General features: G+C 35.0%; 1 protein-coding gene across 4 annotated transcripts; it reads left to right on the top strand.

Annotated features, from left to right (window-relative positions):
• Window positions 1-14,588: 14,588 nt before the first annotated feature.
• On the top strand, window positions 14,589-25,538 carry LOC132610677 (E3 ubiquitin protein ligase DRIP2-like). Of its 4 annotated transcripts, none has more exons than XM_060325025.1 (7): window positions 14,591-15,103; window positions 15,950-16,049; window positions 17,634-17,961; window positions 18,097-18,542; window positions 18,642-18,692; window positions 24,431-24,503; window positions 25,001-25,538. In XM_060325025.1, exons 1-7 carry the CDS (start codon window positions 14,989-14,991, stop codon window positions 25,178-25,180), a joined length of 1,293 nt encoding a protein of 430 aa, XP_060181008.1. In that variant the 5' UTR covers window positions 14,591-14,988; the 3' UTR covers window positions 25,181-25,538. The 4 variants fall into 4 exon arrangements, with proteins under 4 accessions (XP_060181011.1, XP_060181009.1, XP_060181008.1 ...); XM_060325027.1 differs by lacking the exon at window positions 14,591-15,103 and adding an exon at window positions 15,461-15,479; XM_060325028.1 differs by lacking the exon at window positions 25,001-25,538 and having other exon boundaries at window positions 14,589-15,103; window positions 23,987-24,449.
• Window positions 25,539-26,000: the final 462 nt, after the last annotated feature.

Genomic DNA, 26,000 nt, shown 5'->3' with positions numbered 1-26,000 from the left:
CATAAGGCTGAGAAGCGCTCCCTAACAGGATCCTTTCATACCTATGACTCGAATCCGAATCTTTAATTAAAGATGAAAGAATCATATCCGTCATACCACAATTCTTATTGGTTATATGCGAAGGCATGGTGTAATTCTTACAAGGACATCAAACAGAAGTTTTTCCGGTTATAGTAGAGATGTCAGAATGACACCAAACATGAAAAAGAACTAATTTCTACTATATTAGAAGCACCGGTTGGTGCTTCTTTCGTCGTCTGTCTGTGGACCCCCCACCCCCACCCCCCACCAACATAAAAATAAAATAAAAATTGGGCCCCATATTTTTAAAAAATTATAAAAAAAAATTGTGGGCCCCATATTCAACAACATCCAGCATTAAAAAAAAAAGTGGAACCCACCACATCCAAACTCACGGGAAAAAAAAATTGGATCCCATATTAACAAAATCAAGCAATATTGAAAAAAAAAAGTGAATCCCATATTAAACGGGCCCTAAAAAAAAAAATTGTGGACCCCATATTCAACAACATCCAGTATTAAAAAAAATTTAAAAAATTGTGGGCCCCATATTCAACAACATCCAGTATTAAAAAAAATTGTGGGCCCCATATTAAACAACATCCAGTATTAAAAAAAAGTGGAACCCACCACGTCCAAACTCACGGGAAAAAAAAAGTGGACCCCATATTAACAAAATCAAGCAATATTGAAAAAAAAGAAGTGAATCCCATATTTTTGGGCCCCATATTAAATAGGCCCTAAAAAATATTGTAAAATAAAATAAAATTGTGGGCCCCATATTCAACAACATCCAGTATTAAAAAAAATTGTGGGCCCCATATTAAACAACATCCAGTATCAAAAAAAAAAAGTGCAGACTTTGTATTCTTAGCAAACACTAATATAATAAAATTTTAGATACGGAGCACAAATTACAATGTTATATCAATCATGTTTTGAACATAGTATATATATATATATATATAAAAAAAAATGGGCCTCATATTAAACAGGCCCATAAAAAAAATTGTAAAAAAAAAATTGTGGGCCCCATATATATTGACCCCATACTAAATAACATCAAGCAATATATATAAAAAAAAGTGGAACCCACCATCTCCAAACTCACGGTAAAAAAAGTGGACTCCATATTAACAAAATCAAGCAATATCAAAAAAAAAAAATTGAACCCCATATTCAAAAAAAACAATGTCAAAAAAGACTTTATATTCGTAGTAAACACTAATATAATAAAGTTTTAGATACGGAGTACAAACTACAATGTTATATTAATCGTGTTTTGAACATAGTATATATATATGTGTGTGTGTGTGTGTGTGTGTGTGTGTGTGTGTGTGCATAAAAATAATGCAAATTAATAATGTCAAAAAAAAGAGCACCCCATATTAAAAAATCAAACAATATTCATGTAATTTCCAAAGTATCTCATTAAGTCAATAATGATGGATTCATTACCGCGTGCGTGTCAATACATTAGTGGGAGCAAATGAAATTATTGTACAGTAACATACTTAAAATACTTATATATTAAAATAAGATAGAATTTAATTACTTTTTCATTTTTTCCTTACTCTAATAAATGTGAAAATAATTGTAGGCCCCATATTAAACACCATGCGTATTTGTAGCAAACACTAATATAATAAAGTTTTAAATATGGAGCACAAACTACAATGTTATATTAATCGTGTTTTGAACATAATATCCCATATTGACAAAATCAAGCAATATATATATATATAAAAAAAAAAAATGAATCCCATATTAAAAAAATAAACAATGTCAAAAAAAAAAAAAGTGCAGACTTTGTATTCTTAGCAAACACTAATATAATAAAGTTTTAGATACGGAGCACAAATTACAATGTTATATCAATCGTGTTTTGAACATAGTATATATATATATATATATAAATAATGCAAACTAATAATGTCCAAAAGGGTGGGCCCATACTAAACGACACCAAGCAATATAAAAAATAAAAATAAAAAAAAGAAGAAACTATATAAAGCATGGGTTTAGACCCATGCTTCATCGTCCGTTGTCCCTTTAAAAAAAAGAAACAAATGTGGAACTGACCACATTCAAACTCACAAGAAAAAAAAAAGTGGACCCCATATTAACAGAATCAAGCAATATTAAAAAAAAATGTGAATCCCATATTAATAAAACAAACAATGTTAAAAAACAAATGCTTAGAAAATCAAACAATTAAATCAATAATGATGGACTCTTTAGAATAAGGAAAAAATCAATTTCTACTTTGTTTCGTTTTAAACATGTAAAATTAATTTAATAATTTGAATTAGAATTATCTAAATTTGATAAAAAATAATAAGTATTTTACACCGTTAAATTAATCGAATTAAAATTGAAAGTATCAACTGATGCTTAAATATTGCTATTGTTTTATCTCAAAGAGAGGAAAATAGTTTCTTTTTAAACAAGTCTTCTCTTTTAAAGAGTATTAATAAATTTTCGTAGCAAACACGAATAAAATAAAGTTCTAGATACGGAGCACAAACTACAATGTTATATTAATCGTATTTTGAACATAGTATATATATATATATATATATACATAGATACACTATAATCCGAAGTGTTGGGTCCGTGCGCAGCACGGGCATAGGCCATCTAGTATAATAAGATACATATTATATGAGTATACAAAGAATAGTGCATATATATCTGATTAGTCATTGATTACTTAATATGTGTAAATTAATTAATTAATTTTACACACACACACACACACACACACACATATATATATATATATATATATATTATTACTATTACTATTAATAAGAGCGAATGTCAGGAGCTTCGGGTCATCATGAATTTACGGATAAACCATAACATTTCTGTTTATTCCATCTGGGTCATAAAGGATATTTCAGAAAGTTTACACAAATGAAGTAATTCAATCAACGGAAAAGGGTTAAAAATACCCCTGAACTTTGGGAAATAGTTCATCAATACCCTTCGTTATACTATTGGGCCAATTATGTCCTTATCGTTATACTTTTGGTGCAAATTTGCCCTTAATATAAACGGAGCGACACGTGTCAGCCTTAGAATAAAATAACCCATCCCCAATTTTAATCAAAATCCACCCCTCAATTTGGCCCACGGCCCGACCCAATTGCCCCCAAAACTCAATGAATTAATAACAAACAACCAAACATATCTTGGAAATGTGGGACCCACAAAAAAACATCATCTTCTTCTTCATCTCTTCAAAATTCCCCACCATTGCCAATCCTGAATGTATCTTCAACCTGAAATTCGTTCACTTTACGCAGCCCAAAATCAAGGAACAATATTTGATGATATCAGCAATGAATCCTTTGCAACCAAACAAATTTTAATTTCACCATCGACATCTTCTAGCTCGGGCAAGCTGCAACGGGAGTCGTGGGTGCTCCGTACCCGAAGAAAATCGCCGGATACGGAGGGGGATAAATAGTGCTTGCTGACTGCTACTAAGACATGGCTCACAATTATCAATTTGACTCATGCTAGGTAGTCTCCCATGAATTCAAGTTAACATAAATTCAACTGGTGGCATAGGTATCAACGGCGATTGAGAGCCACTGATTCAACTGGTGGCTGTTTTTGTTGGTAACAGAGGTTTGCTGGCAGTGACTGAATATCGACAAACAGAGTTCAGTGACATGTCTGATTGCGGTGGAGCTAGAGGTGGATGAGGTGGTCCAGGAGATGATCTTGTTGATTTGAATGAAGAATGTGGTGGTGGAGCCGGCGGTAGGAATGAGTTCGAGGAGATGATGATTTATTGTGGGTCCCACATTTTCCAAGATGTGTTTGGTTGTTTGTTATTAATTCACTGAGTTTTGGGGTTAATTGGGTCGGGTAGTTGGTCAAATTGAGGGGTGGGTTTTGATTAAAATTGGGGATGGGTTATTTTATTCTAAAGCTGACACGTGTCACTCCGTTATATTAGGGGCAAATTTGCACCAAAAGTATAACGGTAAGGGTATAATTGGCCCAATAGTATAACGAAGGGTATTGATGAACTATTTCCCAAAGTTCAGGGGTATTTTTGACCCTTTTCCATTCAATCAAAAAGAATTATTGCAGCTGCCGTGCAAATGTTTGATCTGTGGACTAATTTACCCTTTGGGAATTTCTGAAAACGTGGGACCCATTTAACTTTCAGTTGCCAGCCTTTGATTTTGATGACCACATGACTGCTTTGGTAATATATTTGTTTCTCTCGCCTCACCATATATAGCAACAAAAAATGAATTTTAATCCCATATTTATTTGAAGAGAAAAGACATCATTTCTGTCCGGCCGCACAACTCCCTTTAGCAATTAAATTTTATGGTCGTTTATTTACCTCCCTATTTTTGTTTGAAGTGAAATAAATACCCCTTAATAGATGATGTGGCAAAAAAATATTATTAAAAAGCGCGTGAAAAGGAAAAAAACACTAAATATTGTCCAAATTATATACGTGTCATCTTATAATTAGATGATATACAATTACCTATATAAATTATGTTTTTCTTATTTTTTTATATCATTTTAGATGTCCTTTTCTTTTTCCTTTTTCCTTTTTTTCCCCTTTTCTCTTTCTTCCTTTCCAGTGCCATCTCCGATCCAACTCCTCCATGCCATTCTTGCGTTTGTTTTTTCCTGAAAAAAGGATGGTGCAGTCTGCAAAAATAAGAAGGAAAAAAAAAGTCTTCTTGTCAAGCCATTGCTAAACCAAAGATGACGAATTTTAACCAAATAGGTTTGATTATGACAGACTGTATTAAAGAAAGAAAAAGAAAGAAGATGAGAACTTGAATTGCTGTGGTAAGCTTGAAACGATGGGGAAGAAGGAGAGGGAGAGGAGGGGTGAGTGGGGGCATAGGGACCCGGGGGAGGGGAAGGGGGCGGTGTTTAGAAGAAGGGAGAAGGCTGAAAGGGTTAGGGTTATGGGGCCATTGTTGGAGTTGAAGTTCCATAGTTCTTGATGGAAGAAGAAAGGTGGAGAAAGAAAAAGAAAAGAAAAGAGAGAAAGAGAGAGAGAAAGTAGGAAGAGGAGGAAGAGCAAGAGAAAAGAGAGACTATCTAACGTGTTAATGACGTATCGTTGAGGTGGAGCTTATGTGGCGCGCGTGTATAGCACCTTCCAACCATGAAACTAGTATTGCACGTATAAGGTGGTATTTAATTAACTTGAAAGTTGTTTATGTAGAGAAATATAGCAGAAGAAAAGTAAATCGGAGAAACCTTCTGCTAGCCCAAGATCGTTACTAAGATTGGAAGATTCAACTAAAGAAGAGGAAGCTTTGGAAAGGAGAATTTTGTAATGGAAGAAGACTCTTGAATTGACTTGAATGACTTTCAATTGGGTTGATTGGAAATGTACAAGATCATCCCTATTTATAGTTATCTATGGATGATTCTAGATACTCTTCTAGATACATCTACAAGAAAATTCTAGCAACCTTTATCTTCTAGTAATACTCTAGAACATCTAGGTATTTCTATAAGATAATTATCTAAGATGCTACACTAGACCATTCTAGATATTCTTCTAAATATCTATGATATTTATTCTTCCAAAAAATTAACTTTAATTTTTCACACTCCCCCTTAAAGTATTTTTTGGAAGCTATCCTGAACTTGTCGTGGAAGAACTCAGACGAAGCTTGTGAGTGTGCCATGGTGAAGATCTCAACACTTCTTCCTTCTTCAAATGATGATGATTTTCCGCTAATAATTGGGCCACTAAAGAAACATGAATACATCTTGATAAAATTTTCATCTCTGTTACGGTCAGACTTGACAATATTTCTTTTTGGCCTTTGCGAACCACGTGAACCATCTTCATGCTGAGTTTCACATTCTTGAGTTTCCAGACTCCCCCTTTCTCTTAAGTCCTTGACAATTGTGTTATTTGGAGAAGCACCTGAGTCGGTGACGATCTGACCATTAATTTCTTGCGAAGACTTAGCACCACCGTAGGATGCACCACCAGATTCTTTTTTCAGCTCCTCAATGAATTGTTTGTCAGCTTCAGAGCATCCGAGAACCATATTATCTGTCTCTCCATATGAAATTGGGCCTTCAAGGTCAACCTCTTCATTTATTTGACCGTCAGCTTCTCCATCTGCTTCCAGTATTTGATTTGAGCTAGTAATTGACTCTGATATGCCAGATGATTGATCAGAGACTTCAACTTCCACTACAACTCCCTCAATGCTTTCTCTAGAATGGTCACCATTGTCATATATAGTTTCAGAAACTTCATGCTTAGGATCTCCTTCAACATCCTTCACGTCCAGACTTTTATTACTAATTTTAGGATCTGATTCGTTGATTTCCTCGATAGCAGCTACCACGTCACTAGTCTGAACATCTTTGGAATTTGCTTGCTTTTTGTTGATGACACCAATGTCTTCCTTCTCCACGTAATGGACCGTATTATCTCTTGAATCCATGATCCAGTCTCTTTCGAAATTGAAGGAAGCCAGGGCATCTACTACACGAGCCTCAGGTATGAAGCACTTTCCCTAGTCCTCTTCTTCTTCAGCAGCTTTCTCAACTTGAGACATGTTTCTCTCTTTTGTTTGGCAATATCTTTTTATGTGTCCTATTTTACCACACATGTAACATTTGAGAGTCTTCTTATAGTTATTAGTAGACTCTCTCTCCTTTTCTAGCTAGCTAGAAACACTTTGAGATCGAGAGTGTGGCGTATCTCTGAATGTTTTTCCTTTGAAGTTCCTCTTGTCGGCTACAAGAGCATTCCCTTCCCCTTCTTTAAAACATACACAAGCCATCTGTTTGGCTAGTAGCTCTTGTGATGACAATAAATTTTCAAACTTCTCCAAGGATGGTTGTTGAGCCCATTCTTGAATTGATGTAACAAAAGGAATATATTCTGACTTCAAACCACGAATGATAGTTCTTCTCATTCGTGCTTCAGCTATAGCCTCATCCGGATTTATAAAGAGATCTCTGAACATAAGTTCTTAATCCTCAAAAAGTACTCGGCAATAGAAAGATTACCTTGAGTGGTGTTTGCCAATTCATTCTCCAATATTTGTAGCCGGGCTTCATCTTTCTTGTTGAACAAACGATCAAGGGTCCTCCAAATTTCATGAGCTGATTTGCACCTTATAATATGATCAAACAAGTTGTGTGAGATGCAGCTCTCTAGGATGAACTCCGCCTCCGCATTAATCTGCTTCCACTTCTTGTATGCACTGCTATTTTCCGATCCGTTAATAGGAGGACTTGTGTAATTACCATTAACAACATCCCACAAATCCTCTCCCACAAGGTATGACTCCATACATGTCTTTCATACCTTGTAATTGGACTGATGCAACAACTCCATCCCCAGTCCATTAACACGGCCGCTTAAATCCATTTAGAGAAACCAGTTGAATCTACCTCTAACCCGATCTTGAAATAAAATCCAGAAGCCAACTACGGCTATGGCTCTGATACCATGTAGAGAAATATAGCAGAAGAAAAGTAAATCGGAGAAACCTTCTGCTAGCCCAAGATCGTTACTAAGATTGAAAGATTCAACTAAAGACGAAGAAGCTTTGGAAAGGAGAATTTTGTAATGGAAGAAAACTCTTGAATTGGCTTGAATGACTTTCAATTGGGTTGATTTGAAATGTACAAGATCATCCCTATTTATAGTTATCTATGGATGATTCTAGATACTCTTCTAGATACATCTACAAGAAAATTCTAGCAACCTTTATCTTCTAGTAATACTCTAGAACATCTAGGTATTTTTATAAGATAATTATCTAAGATGCTACACTAGATCATTCTAGATATTCTTCTAAATATCTATGATATTTATTCTTCCAAAAAATTAACTTTAATTTTTCACAGTTTAGGGGGTAAATAAACGTCCGTTAAGTTAAATTGCTAAAGTGAGTTGTGCCGCCAAGTTTTGGGTGGGGGTTGGGAATGATGTCTTTTCTTTTATTTGAGACTACATTATAGAAGAAACTAGATTTTCCTTAACAGTGCAATCAATGGTATTTCTTAATGAAATCGCCTAAGGAGTACTATAGTAGTTTGTGTTTCCAACAGCTCCTTTGGGTGGAGAAAAATATTACAACATAAAGCACTAATAATAAATGAGGGATGAACTTCAAAAATTCCTCAATGTTTTTTTATTCTTCGCATAGTGATACTTTTCCCCTATAGTCAAATTTTAGATTTATTCGAATTTATTCATATAATTGCAAAGACTTAAATTAGGATGCACATTCACCAAGTTAAGACATAAGTTATATACGAATTAACATCGTAAATATTAGTGGAAATTATAATGCAAGGATCAGTAATATATGTATGGATTCATGTGATGCATAGATTAATAATTCGACGATATATATATAAGGTCAATTACATGAGTTTCAAACAAAAATTTGAATGATTGATCCATTTATAATTTAATTATTGGGCCCCTGCACAGCACGGACTATGCGCCTCTAGTGTGTGTGTGTGTCTATATATATATATATATATATATAGAGAGAGAGAGAGAGAGAGAGAGAGAGAGATAGAGAGATAGATATATAGGAGTATTAGCTATGACTAGCGCCCTTCAAATGCATCATTGTACTACTTTGATACCAGTCATTTTAAGGATATTATGTTACAAGTGTAACGGCTCTGGTCCAACTATTAAGGTATTGTATGTTTTGGGTCTAGGCACGCATATATTTATCCCTTGGGGTTTGAACCCAAAAGGCCCCTCAACACTTGATTATGAACTCATTCTTATAAGGTCCCTAACTTTCTTCTCTCATTCTAATGTGGGATTCGCCTAAGGTGTAATGTGCGCCCTTGTACGGAGGCTAGCCTCCGTCATGAGCACCACATATTGAGAATCAGCGTCCTCACTGAGGTTTGTCTTACCACCAAATTAAGGGCGATTCCTGCTCTAATACCATCTGTAACAGCCCCGATCCATCTATTAAGGTATTTTCCGCTTTGAGCCTTTTTCCGTTGGGTTTTAACCCAAAATACGCCTCAACAGTTGATTCTGATCTCATTCTTGTAAGGTCCCTAACTTTCTTCTCTCATTCCGATGAAGGATTCGTGTAAAGGTATAGTGTGCACCCATTTTTAAGTGCCCTCCGTCATCGGTGCCATAGCAGGACACCAGATTTACAATCTAAAGTTAAACTCCCTGTGTCCCAATTTTTGTTATAACATCAATGATTTTCTCGTTGCAACAAATGTATTACTTATCTTTCTCTGTGTTGCTTGAATGAAGGGAAAATTTTCCTCTATTTATAGAGCCAGTGCACCCATTGTTTGCATCATCAATGGCATTAGAAAGTTCATTTTTTCTTCCTTATCTTAATTAATAGCCGGATATCAAATTCAAAAGGTGGCTGCCCAAAAGATTTGTTGCAGATCCAAAGAAAAAAGAAGACTTTTTTCCTTAAAACATAGGACATGGGGCTAGACCTCATACATATCCCCTCTAATCCCATGCACCTAAAAAATGATTCTCCAATATTCACAAATAGAACACATTCTAACAAGTTCTTTGCATAACTCAAATGTGGCTGTTGGTATCATCTTGGTCAACATATCCACACGATTTTCACTCGTGTGAATCTTCTGAACCTGTAATAACTCATTGTCCCTTTCTCACTACCAATGTATCTAATGTTGATGCGGTTTGATCTTGCATGATACATGGAGTTTCTATTTCACTATTATTGTCGAAATAGATAACGTACCTCATTTGATGCAATTTAAGTTCTTGAAAGAATCGCTTATGCCATTTCATCTCCTTACCTTCTTCAGAAGCACCAATATACTCTACTTCAGTTCTTGAAAATGTGATGGGTCCATGAAGAAACATAATTTTCACGTCCAACTGCTTGAAGTGGAGCAGTTGGACGTGAAAATTATGTTTCTTCGCAGAGATTTGCAAAATTGTAAAAGTAGAAGTCATTTTGATAATGTGTGAGAAAATTTCATAAAAATTAATATCTTGCTTTTATTCGAAGTCATTTACTACCAATCGAACTTTATATCTAACCAGCTTTCCGTTTTCATCTTTCTGGAGCTTAAAGACAAACTTGCACTTGAGTGGTCTTTTTTCTTTTGGAAGTTCAATCAGTTCATATGTGTCATTCTTCTGTAAAGAATTCTCTTTCTCGCATGACTTCCTTCCGCTGTTTTAGTTTTAGATAAGACAACACCTCTTAGAAAATCCAGTCTCCCCTTTTTTAGTGATCAGGATATACTCTGAAGAAGGATACTTCGAGGATTGTACCTTCTATTGTTGAGATCTTCTCAAAGATTGCCGTTGTCCTTCTCTGTGTTGTTCTAGTTTCTCTTCATCTTCCTCTTGTGGACTCAGTTGATCCCCCCAAAACCTCTTCATCTACACCTTTTGTGTACCATTTTTCACTTGTGGAAGTATTATGTACATGCACAGTAGGAGGGCAACAAAGTTAGAAATTGTACCATTGTCATTTTTATCTTTGTTGATTGTCACCATCAACCCCGATCAATTTTTCTTGGAAGATTACATCTTTGATTCTTATGATCTTTTTCCTTGTTGGTTCCCACAATCTATAACCAAACTCGTCATTTCCCTAACCAATGAAGATGCAAGGACTAACTTGTCATTCAACTTTGTTATTTGCTCCTTCGGTACATATGTAAAAGGTCTGCAATCGAACACCTTTAAATGGGAGTAGGACACCTCCTCGTTAGTCCAAATTCGTTGTGGAATGTCAAAACCCAATTAAACTAACGGACTCTTATGAATCAGGTGACAGGCTGTCTAAATTGTTTCACCCTATAATGAGTTAGAAAGCTTATAGCCATTCTGAACATACTTCTCACCTTCTCAATAACATTGTGGTTCATCCTTTAAGCTACACCATTGTGTAGGGTTTTAAGAAATGTCTTTTCATGTTTTATCCATGGTTCGAACAATACTCTTTAAAATTTCTCGAAGTGAACTCACATCCATTGTTAGTTTGGAGATGATTTAGCTTTTGACCCATCTCCCTTTTCACCGGAGTGTGAAATTTTTGGAAAACTTGAAACACCTAATTTTTTATTTTCAATAAATAAACTCACAATTTTTGTGAAACATCATCAATAAAAGTAACAAGATAGTATATGTCACCACCGATCGAATTTATCTTTATTGGACCACAAACATCATAATATACTAAATCAAGCATATTTATTTTTCTTTCAATGTCTAAAATGAGACTCTAAATTGCTTTCCAATAAACAGTGATCAAAAGATTTACCGCCGTACCTTTGGGAAAAAAGATGAGTTATTTCCAACTTCCCTGTTCTGTTGACTTATGCCTTTTTGTTTTTTTTTTTTTCTCAAAAAAAGGTTCAGTTCCCATTTTCATGATTACTTATATTTGATAATGTTAGGCATTTTCACATGAGAATCTTAGTTGCAATATCACATTCAAATTTAATCTCTTAAGACGTTTAATCTTTACTAAAATAGATTTTAGTGTGTGTATATATATATATATAATAGATACCAGAGTCCGTGTCAGCACGGGCCCAACATATATTTATAATTTTATTTTTATGTAATTATAAAAAGAATTGATATATTCTATAACATTTCTTGAAAGTCACGTATGTAAAGATAGAAATTTTGGGAGCACGGGTTCAATAATTTGTGTCATGATGTTATTTCTTTGTTTCAGTTTATATAACTTTATTTAAGAAAAAGGCTAAAAGACACTTTTTTAAACTACGCGTTAATCAAATTTGAACCAGAATTTCAAAACTTATTGAATTTTTAACTACTTCTAAATACGGAAACGTCATTTGAACTACCATTCCCCTAGGCTAAAACGTGAAACTTTTTATACATATGGTGATTATGTATATTGTGTCATATAACATGGGCATAGATGCGATATAAGATTTCTATCCTTTTTTTTTTTTTTTACTTAACCTATCATAAGTATGTACTAATAAATTATTTTGGCTATTATGGTGCTCCGTATATAATTAGAAACTTAAGACATTGAAAAATGCCTTTTGAGAATGTAATACCCATCTTAGTTTCTTTTTAGGATATTAAACAGTACTGCATTAAACATCCAAGTAATTTATTTTATCAGTTGTAACAATATTCAATTAATTTGATTATAGAATTACAATTAGTGAGATAAGATATCATCCATGGAACTACAAAATGTAATCAGTTGTAATAGTAGCTTTTAAAAAATGAAGGTTAATAATAATATATTCAGAACTACTTTTGAAAAAGTAATCCTTACCTGTACTTTCTCTGTCTATTGAATATTAGTACTACAGGAGTACTAAAAAAGCTATGGAGATTGGAGGGAGAGATAAGTAAGAGACTGCCACATTAAAGTAGAGATTGTCACATTAAAGTTTAATGGGGGACACTTTTTCTGGACAGTCATTCAAAAATGCTGCAAATGCAACGCGTGGTATAGAAATCCAACCGAATGAATCCATCATTATTGACTTAATGGGGATACTTTGAGAATTACATGGATATTGCTTAATTTTTTACTATGGGATCCACTTTTTTTTTTTTCGTTTTGATATTAATTGATTTGTTAATACGGAATCCACATTTTTTTTTACATGAGTTGGAGGTGGACGACGAAACCACCTCCATATTCATGCTTCTAATATTAGTAGAAATATATATATATATATATATATATATATATATATATATATATATATATATATATATATATATATATATATATGGGACCCAAGATTCTTCTCTTTTCTTATTGTTGCCCGTCACCTCTATCTTTGATCTCTTAGTAAAAGAGTTGAGAGTTGTTTTTATCTCTCTTGTTCTTCCTCTTTTTAGCTGCTGCAGTATTTCCTCTTCTTTCCAACTACTATAATAGAGCATAGCAAAAAAGGTTGCTGAAATATCCCCAGTAATTTTATATTATATGTACTGATTGTGTTAATAAATATTTTACACTATTAAACTATTCAAAAAAAATATTTATGTCCGGTAACTTTCTAAAGATATGAATTTTTAATCTTGAAAATAAGATTGATTATCTACAGTAACGGATAAAGATAAGCTGATAGTGTAAAACGTTTATGTACATAAGTTAAACTCGTGCCCAACACAATTTTATGAAGGAAATACATCAAGTGACAGGTAGGTAATTCTTTTTTTGGGGCATACATCAAGTGACTAGTAGGTAATTTTCTTTTTAAACAAAAGGTTGAAGAATAAAACTAATTAAAAAAAGTTGTTTATATTGGAACTTGTATACTATTCTAATTTACGGCCCGATCAGATAATCCATAATTTTGGACAAGATTAATTTGACTTGAAGAATGTCGGCCCCAAGAGACACTTTAGTGAAAAATGAAACCGTGGTGGCAGTTTAATTTCCCAAAGCCATTTACTGTTGGTAAAAACAGCAGGGTCAAAAGTAAAATTTTGCTTTTTGAGGACACAAGAAACACGACTCCTTTGGTAATCAATGTATGTAGTACTACTAGTACTACCGTAGAAGAGCATTTACTTTTGACTTGAGTTGGAGTTTGGACATCTTTGTTGTCCGAACCGCGTTACTCTGTTTCTGAAACACTGCCATTTCTGTGCACATTATTGTTTTTAAAAAAATCTAACAACGAGAGCACTCCCTCAATTTCTACTACTTCTTCTGTTTTCGTTAAGTATTCAAGTGCGTAATGTAAATTTTCTACAAAAAAAAAGAAAAGAAAAAAGGTTTCTTCTTTTATCTTTTCTTGAGGAAATAGATAAAAATATTTATTTGCGAAGCTACAATTATGAGTTAAGGAGTTCTAAATTCTAGAAAAAGATAATTAATTGATTCTTAATAAATTATTTATACATATTAATTTTTTTTTAACATAAATATAAAATCTATGTCAAAGTATTTTTTTTCCATCTGCCGAACCCAGATGGAAGCTAGCTCCCTGTTTATTTGTACTTGATGTTTAAATTAAAGAAATTAACAGTTATGGGTTATTATTAATTAAATTAAAAATACTTACTAAGTATCACTAGCCTAAATTAATATGCAAGATAAATACTTTGTCGGATAGAAAAATTTCATTGCAGCACGTATAGGCTAACGCGCGCCGGTCATATGCAATTAATCTCCAAACCACCCTTTGCCTGGTCCTTTTGCAGCTCCGCCGTCACGCATACGAAACGCAACGAATATTAATCACCCCACTCTTCCTCCCCATTCTCCACGGCGCATTTTAACTTCCTGCCCTCACATAGACCATATACTCCTTATTATTTTAATTTACGTGACACTTTTCGCTTTTTGAGATTTAAACTGCATGAATTATAAACAATGTTTTTAGATATATTTTAAAATATTGAGCTAATCTAATCCAATTAAGCTTCAAAATTTAATTAAATTGACACTCAAAAAGTAAAAAAAAAAAAAAAACATCACATAGATTGAAACGGAAAGGATACCATTTAATAAAATAATAATAATAATTAGAGTAAATAAAAAAACGCAGAAGTATTCGGTTTCATTCATGAGCAATTCTCCCCTCCCCACCCCACCCCCAAGCAAAACACCCTCGATTTCAACTCCCAAACCCAATACACACACAAACGCTGTTATAAGTACATAGCAGCAGCAACAACAACAACAAAGAGATCATCCAACACGTTCCCTTTACCCCCAAACCCAAACCCAAATCCAACCCTTTTAATTTCCTCACAAATCTCAGATTCAACACCCTCTAATCCATTTTCCTTTTCTATTAATCATTCCCGTGTCTCCGATAATTACAACTGCCGTTTCTGGGTTTAATGCAGATATAAATAGCCATGGAATGAACGTAAATTCCATTTTACCATGTACCCTTTCTAGCATGCACCACTTCACTACGTGGATTATAATTAAACTCAAATACTCTTATTAAGCTAGTATATATATGTCGAATCAAGTAGTGAAAGTGAGAAAAAATACAATTGCGGCATGCATGACATGTCTTCTTTGCAATAAACTCTTTAGAGATGCAACTACTATTTCCGAATGTCTTCATACGTGTGAGTTCCCTTTTAATTTTCTTCTCTCTCTCTATATATATAAGGTCAATGTGAGCTGTTTTAATTTTGAATTTCTTTCGATTAACTGTTTCGGTTCATTTTACGATCTGGGTTTTGCTTTTATTTTTTAGTAATTGCGTATACCACTTTGCAATTGTAATTGAAGATGGTTTATTTGGTTTTAATATGTGTTTTGATCGATCCAGTTTCCATAATCTCGTGTTAATGATTATATATATATATATATGTATATGGATGTTTTTATTTCAGTGATATTTGTACTCGCTCTGTCCCAATTTATGTGATACTTTTTGCTCTTCGAGAGTCAGTTTGACTAAACTTTGAAGCTCAATTGGATTAGATTAATTCAGTATCTGTAAGTTGCAACTTTTCTCGTATCATTTTGGTGAAAAAAATGTACTTTTAAATGTTGGTCAAAGTTCATGCAAGTATTTATAGTGTTTAATTGGAGCTTTAACTGTTGATTGACTTGATTTATTTGTATCTTTACTTTTCATTTTTTGATTTCCTGTTGTGATAATGTGATTTAAATGACTAGTTTATGGTTGTTGGTTGATGCCTATCTTTTGCGCGGAAGTGATCGTTTGTAATGAGATATTTCTTTGTTCGTATAACTATACGTAGAAACTTGCACTGGTGTATATTCTGTGAAACATCTTGTTGGATGAATGGCTTGAACTTTGCTTACTTTTTTTTTTTTTTTTTCCTTTTGGATAAAAGCTTAGCTTTTTTGCATTTTGGTTTGAGTATTATCGAAGCTAGCAATTGTTTCTGCAAAAAAGATGACTACTGTTTTGACACTGTTCCTTTTTGAACTTCACTCAGTTTGCAGGAAATGCATCTACAAGAAGCTGTCTGATGAAGAAATGGAATGCTGTCCAATTTGCAATATTGACTTAGGCTGTGTTCCTTTAGAGAAATTGAGGTAATTTTATTTTCTCATTCTTTTCCTTTCTCTTTTCTTAAATGCAAAAGTGTGATTAAGTACTCATTTGACATGTTAGCTATACATGTTGCCTTCATACTTATCGGTGATTCAAGATTGTTCCATGTTTAACTTGAGAGCAATGTGACATGTCCACCAAAGTTGGGAATTTCTTTCCTCCACCACATTCACCTTTCTTGTTTATGCACTCCATCTTTAAAGAGACAGGCATGTTGACTTTTTGGTTTGTCCTGGGCATTTTTTCTATATAAGGTTTGTTATTCCTGGACATAGACAATTAGGATTTCTCTAAACATCATAGTGCTCTACGAGGTAGTTTTCTTCTAGTGTGTCACGATGAATGACTGGTACACGTTTAATCAATCAATCAATTATGTTAATCCAAAACTAGTTGGGATCTGCAATATCAATCCTCTATATCTGTTCAAATCTATTCAAGCGAGTTTCACTCCAATACTACATAATCTGCCTCTCAAGGTAAACTAGAATTTTCGTAAAAGTATAAGTTCTCTAAATTTGACACTTGTCTCCACTCTGAATTCAAGTCTCTTATCAGACTAAAGTGTCTTTTGGTGGACACCTGACATAATGTTAGCAACAGCTAAGCCTGAGTCCTAACTAGTTATATCAACTATATATGGATCGTTTGCTAACCATATTTTGCACTTACTAAGTCCACGGTGATCATGAGAATTATTAGGTCTTTGAGACAACTCCCTCGATGGGTTTAGGTTTGCCTCATCTCCTTGTAGTACCTTCAATCATCATAGCGTCGTAACTACAGACTAGTGTATTTTGATCCACTTAGGGACACGGTTAAACCATCTCAGATGAACTTCTCTCACTTATTCCTGTGTCTATTAATTGCACCCTTTGTCAGAGGTAATCATTTTTCTTGTTGATATGTTGGGTCTTTAAGGTCAAATATTCACCCCATATAACAATGTTGATCCCACAACTGGTCATAAAATTTGCCTTTTGATGAAGTTACGGGTTTGGATCAGTATTTACAATTAATTCCGGGTACAATTTGGAGGTTCTGCAAAGTAAGACCATAGAATGTAACAAGAAGAGATTGATTTTTGGAATGTAGGGAGGAAAACTTGGTAATAGACAAAATCAGCAGACTTCTTTATCACCAAATAAATTGGAATCTGTAGCTGTTGGATTTGAAGTTCACTTTTTGATTATCTTAGAAGTCTCTAAAGTAGTAAAGGAGAGGAAACACCCAAGAGACTAGAGTGTAGAGAGTAGACTATGATATGTGGACAATAGATAATTACGTATGTCTCATTTACTAAATGTGTATGTGTGTGTGTGTGTGTGTGTGTGATGATACGTAAATGTTAATTCATAAAGTACCCAAATGCTGATACCTTATGACGTTTCACCAGTTACATGAGGCTACAACCCAGTTAATCTTCATTTTCTAGCACAATCTTGTTCCGCTTTTTCATGCGTGTAGCCTGCTCGTAAGCATATTACATTGACTTCCACTGTTGAGTGGAAAATGAAATTTTTCTGAGAATGTCATTTATTTTTTAATTTTTTTTTTTACAACAGGCCAGATCATAATCTGCAGGATGTGAGAGCAAAGGTATTCCCTTATAAGAGGCGAAAGGTGAACGCACCTGAAATTGTGCCTTCAGTTGCATTGCCAATAAGGAGAAAGGAGAGATCGCTGTCGTCACTTGTGGTCAGCACTCCAAGAGTATCTGCACAAACTGGAATGACAGGAAGAAGATCAAAATCGGTGGCAAGAAAAACATTACGGGGTTCCGCCTTTTCAATCGAGAAACCTCTGAAGAAAGAAGAAGGTTCTGGAGAAGATCAGCTGGATAGCTCCAGCTCACCTGAGACTTTGAACAAGTTCACTCAGAACATAAGGCTGGTAAGTCATGTTCTTCAGATGTTAGGTGCGGTGCCTAAGTTTGGGCTTCATAAGGCCTTGTCTTTGGTCAGTTTTGCATAGACCTGTTTTATTGTTGTTACAGTCAGTCATGTCAATTTTTTTTTTTTTTGGCAGAATTCTTCTAGTGCTGAGCCTTCTATCCATCCTACACCTGATAAAGAAACTGAAAATGGCAGTCAACAGTGGGAAGGCAAAGTTGATTTGTGGAAACCTTTAAATTGTTTGGTGGAAGCAGCAAACAGGAGCAAATCTTCGAGGTTTGCCTCACAAGGTTCTACGGCTAAGTTAGAAGGTCTGCATTCCCATGACCGAGAGGGTCATGTCCGTAAAACTAAAGTCAAAGAACATGGACAGAAATTGAAGATCAAGGATGGCAATAATGGTGATCCTGCACCCCCAGAATTTGATAAACCTAAGAAGTCGCGTAGAATTCGCCAAAAAAAGGCATCAGCTTTTGGAGAGTTTAATATCTCACCGAAAACTGTACTGGATGCAACCACTTCCGGATGTGAAAGGAGAATCTATCCAATATGGTTCTCATTGGTGGCCTCGGAAGACCAGTGAGTATCTGCTTTATCTTATAGAATTTTTCTGTTTTACTTTTTCAGAGACAAGATTGAATTTCCAATGTTTTTAATTCTCCAAGTTAATTGTGCCAGGGAGGGAGATGTACCCTTGCCACAGATTTCTGCAAGTTACTTGAGAATAAAGTAAGTTTAGTTTATTTTGTGAAACAATTTCTTCTGATGATGCTCTTAGCATGTCTGATTATGATCTTATAATTCATGAAGATTGCACCAAGAATATTTTAAACATAAATTTTGGTTCTTACAACCTGTATAGATATACCAAGTCAGTATTTTATGTAAAAGTGCTTCTCGATATTCAACTTTAATTGGAGTGATTCAATGGTGATTTTCCAGAAACAATGAGGAATCTGATCTTGCATTTTTCATGTTATTTAAAAAATTATCAAGTAAAAACGACATCCGCCACAACTCTTGCATCTCTTTTGCTCTGGTTATTTTGGTTAATGTTTTTCTATGTTGTTGATGCTTTTGTTTTGGTCTTTTATGTCCTTGATTCTTTTTTTCTGGGTTTTCTTCTTCATTTAAACTTTTGTTTTGTTTGATAAGGCTTTGTTGTTGTCTTTCTAGAACTGTTTAATGTCCTTTTCTGGGTTGGTTTAGTTGTTTTGTATTTATCTTCTTGCTTAAGGCAAAATATGTTTTTCGGGTATCACAAATCCAGTCTAAGGACAGTTCTGGAGAGCGAGTTCTGTAGGTTCTCTTTAGCTCCGCCTATCAATCAATGTTTGTTTGTTGAAGCTGTCCTACGTGCTTCTTTTCCCTTATTCGACAGTTCAACTCTGCACCCACTGTTTAAACTTGGGTACTGTTTGGGTCCTTATACTTAACCTGGGAAACCTGTGTGGGCAGAGTGAAACTGGATATGGCATGCACTTAGATGACCGAATACAATTATAACTTTATAAGTGCTAGAAATTTCTTGTACTAACAAGTTTACCTATGTTTTTGTATCTCAAAAGGGCTCATGAGAAAAACTGACTTCAATTCGACTTTTGTCTATGGAGCAACCAAAAGGGGGACCTGGAGCATCTTTTAAGAACATTACTTCGTGGATTTTCACTAAGTCTTTTGCTTTTGGACTTGGAATAGTCATAGATCCTCTAAAGAATTGGAGTACAGGCACTAATTGTTCCTTCTATCTATTTTAGTCAATTGGATGGGTGAGTCTGATATGGTGCGTACCCAGTCATAATTTGGAGTTCTTTCTTTGGAGGAAGTCAGTTTTGGAGCTTTACTAATAGATGTTCAAGACGGAGTTAAGGTACCTGATGGTTTACTAGGCAAAATGGTCCCATACTTCAATAACCACCCATATTTAAGCGGGTTTGGTGAGTGATATTCAAATGAGTTAAATTTGGATTTAACCCATTTTTAAACCGTGCAAAATTGGGTCAGTCACGGGTTACTTACAGGTCAGATATGGGTTAACTGTGATCCAATAGCGTTCCGTTAGATAGGAACAGATTTGATAAATACTGATAACTCTCGGATAGAGTACTAGAACGGAAAGATCCATTAGATAATGAACTATTGGTTCTAAGCCATCTCTGACGATTAATCAACAATTCGAAGTGCTTTTCTTGCGTATTCTTGATAAACCAGCGTTTATATATAGATGTAGGAGGATCTGTTTGGGAAGTAAGAAGCCCTTTTGACATCTCTTCATCTGCAAATAATTCTCGATCTGAAAACACAGAGCCAGGGGGCTGATAGGAAAAAGAGTGGATCTGCAGGTTCCCAAATGAATTGGCTTATTCGAAAAAGCCAGCTTTCCGCTAAATCACTACGGTGTAGACTTTGTCCTTCGCGTCACTCACAAATTTTGTCTTCGATCAGTCTAAAGTTTTCAAATAATCTGTACTTTGCTCTATTTTAAGAGAGGTATTCCCCATTATTAGCTCTCTGAGTGTGTCAGACACGTAACTTCTCATATCCTTTTTACTCTTGCAGTCAAAAACCAGATCCAGTTTTTTTATCAGATTTGAAGAACAATTTTTGAATACATGATTATATTGATTTTGGTGTAACAATGTTTTAAATCACAGTTTAAACTGGGAATATATTAAATAGTTCATCGAAAGAGTTTCGTTTCAAGTTTGAAAAAATTATGAAGTAATACTTCTAAAGGTTTAAGATGTACCTTCACTAGATATATTTTAATTGCTTCAAACGTTCTTTTAAAATAACTATATTATCAAATTTAGATAATTCTTAATTTCCTATTTCGTAATGTATAAAATCTGACGAATTATTTTAACCCATAAACAAAATAGGTCAAACCCATTTGGATCTGACCGTTAACAACCCAACCTGTTTTAACCTGCTTATGCACGAATTGAGTTATGACCCGTTTTCAACCCACCCCCCGCCCCACACACACATACCCAACCCAACTCGCCCATTTTCCACCACTGGGTAGTAATGAAATGGATGTTTGTGCCTAGTTAATCGCCTCAACGTGCCTTATCTTCGCTTGATTAGCTCCTTAAGTATTGCCTCTCTCTATGAACTATCTCTCTCATAGAGTTTCTAAAGACTCTTGCTGGATCTTATGGGGTATTCATAGTTATTTGACCAATCAGGTGAGGGAGTATTTGGTCTTCAAAATATTGGCTTATAAGTTGTAATGTAGTCTCCCTTGTACCAGCTTCTTCTGGTGCTAGAAGTACCTGTGGTAACTCAATCTGATTAGTTTGAGCCGTTGGATGGCTTTTGTGGAGAGCAATATTCCTGGACAGAGGCGAATCTAGGATTTCAACATGGGTTCACCACTAATAAAAGAAGGAAAAATTGTATTAAGCGGGACTTGATCCCTAGTCCTCTAGGTAAATAACTCACCCTTCAACCAAGTACACCATTTAGTCTTTTTGTAGTATGAGTTCCAGCAAATAGTATTATACTAATTTTAGAAAATATATACATAAAATACCTAATTTTACAGAGAGACCATGTGTTCACGTGCCCCAATTTTAGTACCTAAAATCGCCCCTGTTCCTGCATAGCTCCTTTTGATATGTATTCTCCTTTTATAGGGATATTTTCCCACTCTATGTGGCATTTATATCTTGACTCTTGTGTATTTATACTAATTTTTAATAAGCAAAACACTAGTGTACTATAGATTGTCTATTTCTTGAACTCATTTATTTCTACTTTTTCTTAGAGGGCTAGAAGCCGCAATGGTTGCGATCTAGCATTACTATACTCATAATTTTATTTTTCCATCTTCTTACCTATTTCCACTAGTGTACTATAGATTGTCTATTTCTTGAACTCATTTATTTCTACTTTTTCTTAGAGGGCTAGAAGCCGCAATGGTTGCGATCTAGCATTACTATACTCATAATTTTACTTTTCCATCTTCTTACCTATTTCCCAGCCACCACTACTGCAGTTGCTTGTTAGTCTATGATGCTCCTCAAGCCTCAAAGTTCTCAGGTTTCTTCCACATCAGTGCTGCAACTGATTTACTGTTGCAGCATGTTTCTACAGCCCAAAAGTTCCTCCAATGTTCAGAGTGATTGCTTCCACCAACCCACCCCCCCCCCCCACACACACACACATATATTAACAACAACAACATACCTAGTGTAATCCCACAAGTGGGGTCTGGGGTGGGTACGATGTATGCAGACCTTACCTCTACCTTTGTGAGGTAGAGAGGTTGTTTCCGATAGACCCACCCCCTATATATTGGCTTAGATTTTTCTACTTCTTATTTTCATTTATTTCCATCCCTTGGATATTTTTTTCTAGTACTAGTACTAAATTGTGTGACCACCTCATCTAAAAATTTAAGCTGTTAGAGAGGATGCTTTATTTATTTATATCATGTCCAGAAAACGGTTCTTCATGTGCGGCTTGACTCTTTTTTCTTGTGCCAAGCACATGAATGTTCTTTTTTGATAATTGGTGGATGTGAGACTTAAATTTAGAAACTTTGCCTGCTCCTATACAGAATTGTGTGAACACTTCATTTAGAAGTTTAAGCTGTTAGAGAAGGGACGTTTATTTGCTTATATTAGGTCTGCAATACGCAGGTTGAACCCCTCAAAGCTAATCGTTTACTTTAGTAAAAGGTTGCGAACAAAGTTAGGATTTGTTATACTGACCAGCTAAGTTACACGGACTCACCATTTTGGGTGCCGTCCCCGTCCCGGATACGGACGGGTGCGGGTGCCGGAACGTTACGGTCAATCACATAGGATACTTTGACCGGAGTCCGTCGACAAATTTGGGGGGAAAATTTGAGATTTTGATTTCTCAAAATTAAAAATAAAACAGATTTAAGATAAGGAAAATGATATACCTTCAATATTATAGTACTTTTATTTCATATATGTTGCTTCATGTTTCAGATAAACCAAGAAGTACTTTTATTTCATATACATTTTTTGGTAAAGTAATCAAATGTCATTAGTAAAGCATCAAGAAGATGCAAGGTTACAGGTGAGTTATTTATTTCATATACATGTAAGTTTTTCATAAGAATATCTCTCAAAATTTGTAATATCTTTATAGCTCTATTTTTTATAATTTTGAATTTTCTTAGCCGAATCCCTGCATCCGTATCCATAACCAGATACGCACCCCTGAATCTTAAATTTAGATTTTGCCGAATCCGACACTCGAATCCGTACCCGTATCGGATACTCGCACCCGAGTCCGTGTAACTTAGCTGACCAGTATGGACGATCTTCCTATATTATGCTGGTTGTCTTCTGGGGTAATTATTCAACAAGCAACAACAACTATGCCTCAATCCGAAGTTGGGTAAACAAGGGATGCAACACGAGGACTTGCAAGTTGCAAGGGAGTCACCCATCCTAGTACTACTCTTACCGAATTATGTTTAGTTTTGACGTTTTGATGGGATCCAGTGCATTAGTGCTGGTAATGTCGCATCCACGTTTGCTCAAATAGACGAATACCAGTACTTATATGGTTAGCATGCCTCTATCAGCATATGTTTTCGTGAATAAAACTAAGGTGCGTGAACTAAAAATGATCTCCTCTACAAGTGAAGTTTGAAATATATGGGAGCTGGATCGGACAAAGACTATGAAGCATTCATTACATTTCTTTCCTCTGTTGTGGTTTGGTCTATATCTTGTGACCTTAAAAGTCCTTAGTAAACGAGGTTATTTAATAAGAAAGAGGACATCACACTTTCCAATTTCAAATACTAATCATATACAAAACTAGAGTCCTATCTTCAGGCCAGCAAAGTTCAGAAATCACAATTGCTAACTTTTAATGGCTTATAACCAACAGTCATGTGAAGGTAGTAATACAAGCATGAAGTGATGTGTGCTTGAGATCTGAGAATTTAAAAAGACAAAAGAAAAGGAAATCAAGAACAATAAGAACCTTGCAATTTGATATGCTGACATTAAAATTCTTAAACAATGCAGAATAATGGGAAATGGAGAAGAGCAGTTTTTGGGAAGATTTGATTCAGAAGATAAAATGGCAATGCACAAAAAAGAGGGGTGCTTTGGAAGTTGCTAAAACAGATAATCTGAGAATAATGGGCCTGATGACACCTAAATTCGCATCAGTAATCTGATTTAAATCAATTTTGGATTATAACTAGCAAAGAATGTGTTGGAGGATGGCGGTAAGACAAAAAATAATGTAGGCAACCTAAGATAATCATTGGGATGGATAAGCCATGGCAGTTTGGCAGTGGAAGACACCTAGAAGCAACCAGGAGTATTAGAGGCCAGAAAGAGAAGCTCATTAAGATTGATATAGTCCATTTGCAGGAGTAGGACAGACCAATATCTTTAACATGTTATGACGGGTATTCTTGCATATTCTACTCATTATTATTCTCATATCCTCTACTGTTGCAGGGATGGTAATATTCCAGTTTCCTTCATCCAAAAATACCTGACACGGAAGTTGGATCTTAAGAGCGAAGACGAGGTGATTGCCTTGCTTTCTAGTTATTTATAAATGAATGAACAGCACTATCATTTATGCACGGTTATACATCTTCCTTGGTGATTTTAGATTGAAGTCTGAGGGACATGATTTTCTATAATTTTAAATGACATTGGGTGAAATGGTCATCCAGTCAGGTTTTGAACTTAGGCTGTGTTAACAAATTTCAACATGAACTAACTCAACTGTGGGGCAGGTAACAGTAACACTCTACTTTACGCAAGTGCTAAGATGAGGAATGGTAATGTGTGATGCTTGATGTTAAATGAATTGTCCCTTAGCAAGAATATAACCCGCAAGTGACAAGTATGGCTGACACCATTTCTTCTTAGAAGAAAGGACTAATCCTGGTATCTAAGTACCACAGAGAGAGAGAGAGAGATTGAGAGAGTACTTGCAGTAAACTCCATTGAAGAAAACATACACAATTTGATTGTTTTTACTTTTATGCTGTGCTGACTCTTTAGTTTATTTTGTAGGTTGAGATTAGATGTATGGGACAATCAATAGTCTCCAGTTTACCACTGAACAGTTTGGTTGATATGTGGCTTCAAACTACCACATCCGAAAAAATGCCAGTAATTATTGGTTCACCAGCAAAGGATTTTGTCATGGTGTTGGCTTATGCTCGAAAGGTCCCAGGCGTTCCAGCTTCTTGAGTTATTATCACTGCATTCATATACTTGATAAACTATACGAGAGCTAGTCATATGTTGAAGTAGCAGGCCAGAATTGCTGTACCACTGTGCCTCAGATGGGCATATGGTGAGACTGTAGTAGTATAAGTTGTTTTCAACAGCCTCGACTAGAATTTGTGCAGATAAGCGGGAAACGAGGAATGAGATAATGAAGATTATGAGTTTTCATAGGAATACTGCAATTCGAGTTCACCTATTCTGGCTCGTAAACTGAGATACCATGCTCTCTAGTTCACTCTCTTTCTGCATTGTGTTGTATGCTTGTACTATACCCTGTACTCATACTGCGTGAATTTTGATAATGTTTTACTTCATCCGACCTTAAATCTTCATAGTACACAATTATTTATCTTTCAAGGCATACTAGTATTTCACCTGCATGAGACAGCAATACAACATGCTGATAGTACATTTCGGTGACAATCAGCCTCCAGAATCATGAATTAAATTGTTATATTCCAATTGCCGTTCTAAAGTTAGAATTCACATGCTCGTTCTCTCTGCTATTCTGGAAATGTTCTATCTGCATTCCAGATTTATCAAACTTCCCATTGTATGATTGACTTAGTTTGAACGATGATGGGCAGATGCTACTGTTGGTTTGCCCAATTTTATAATTTCATCAGATATAGGTATTAATCAAGCGCATAACTCCAACACAGTTTTTGCAAAACAGAGGCAGTGCTGAAACTGAATGAAGTAGGAAGGTTGAGATTGAGTGTCAACATAAAATCGTCGAATCCGATTAATATTGAATAATAATAAGATGAATATAGATGAC

Source organism: Lycium barbarum, chromosome 9 (genome assembly GCF_019175385.1).
Source record: "Lycium barbarum isolate Lr01 chromosome 9, ASM1917538v2, whole genome shotgun sequence".
Taxonomy (NCBI): Eukaryota; Viridiplantae; Streptophyta; class Magnoliopsida; order Solanales; family Solanaceae; genus Lycium; species Lycium barbarum.
Note: the sequence above shows the minus strand (reverse complement) of the source record. Positions and strands in the feature narration are given on the sequence as shown.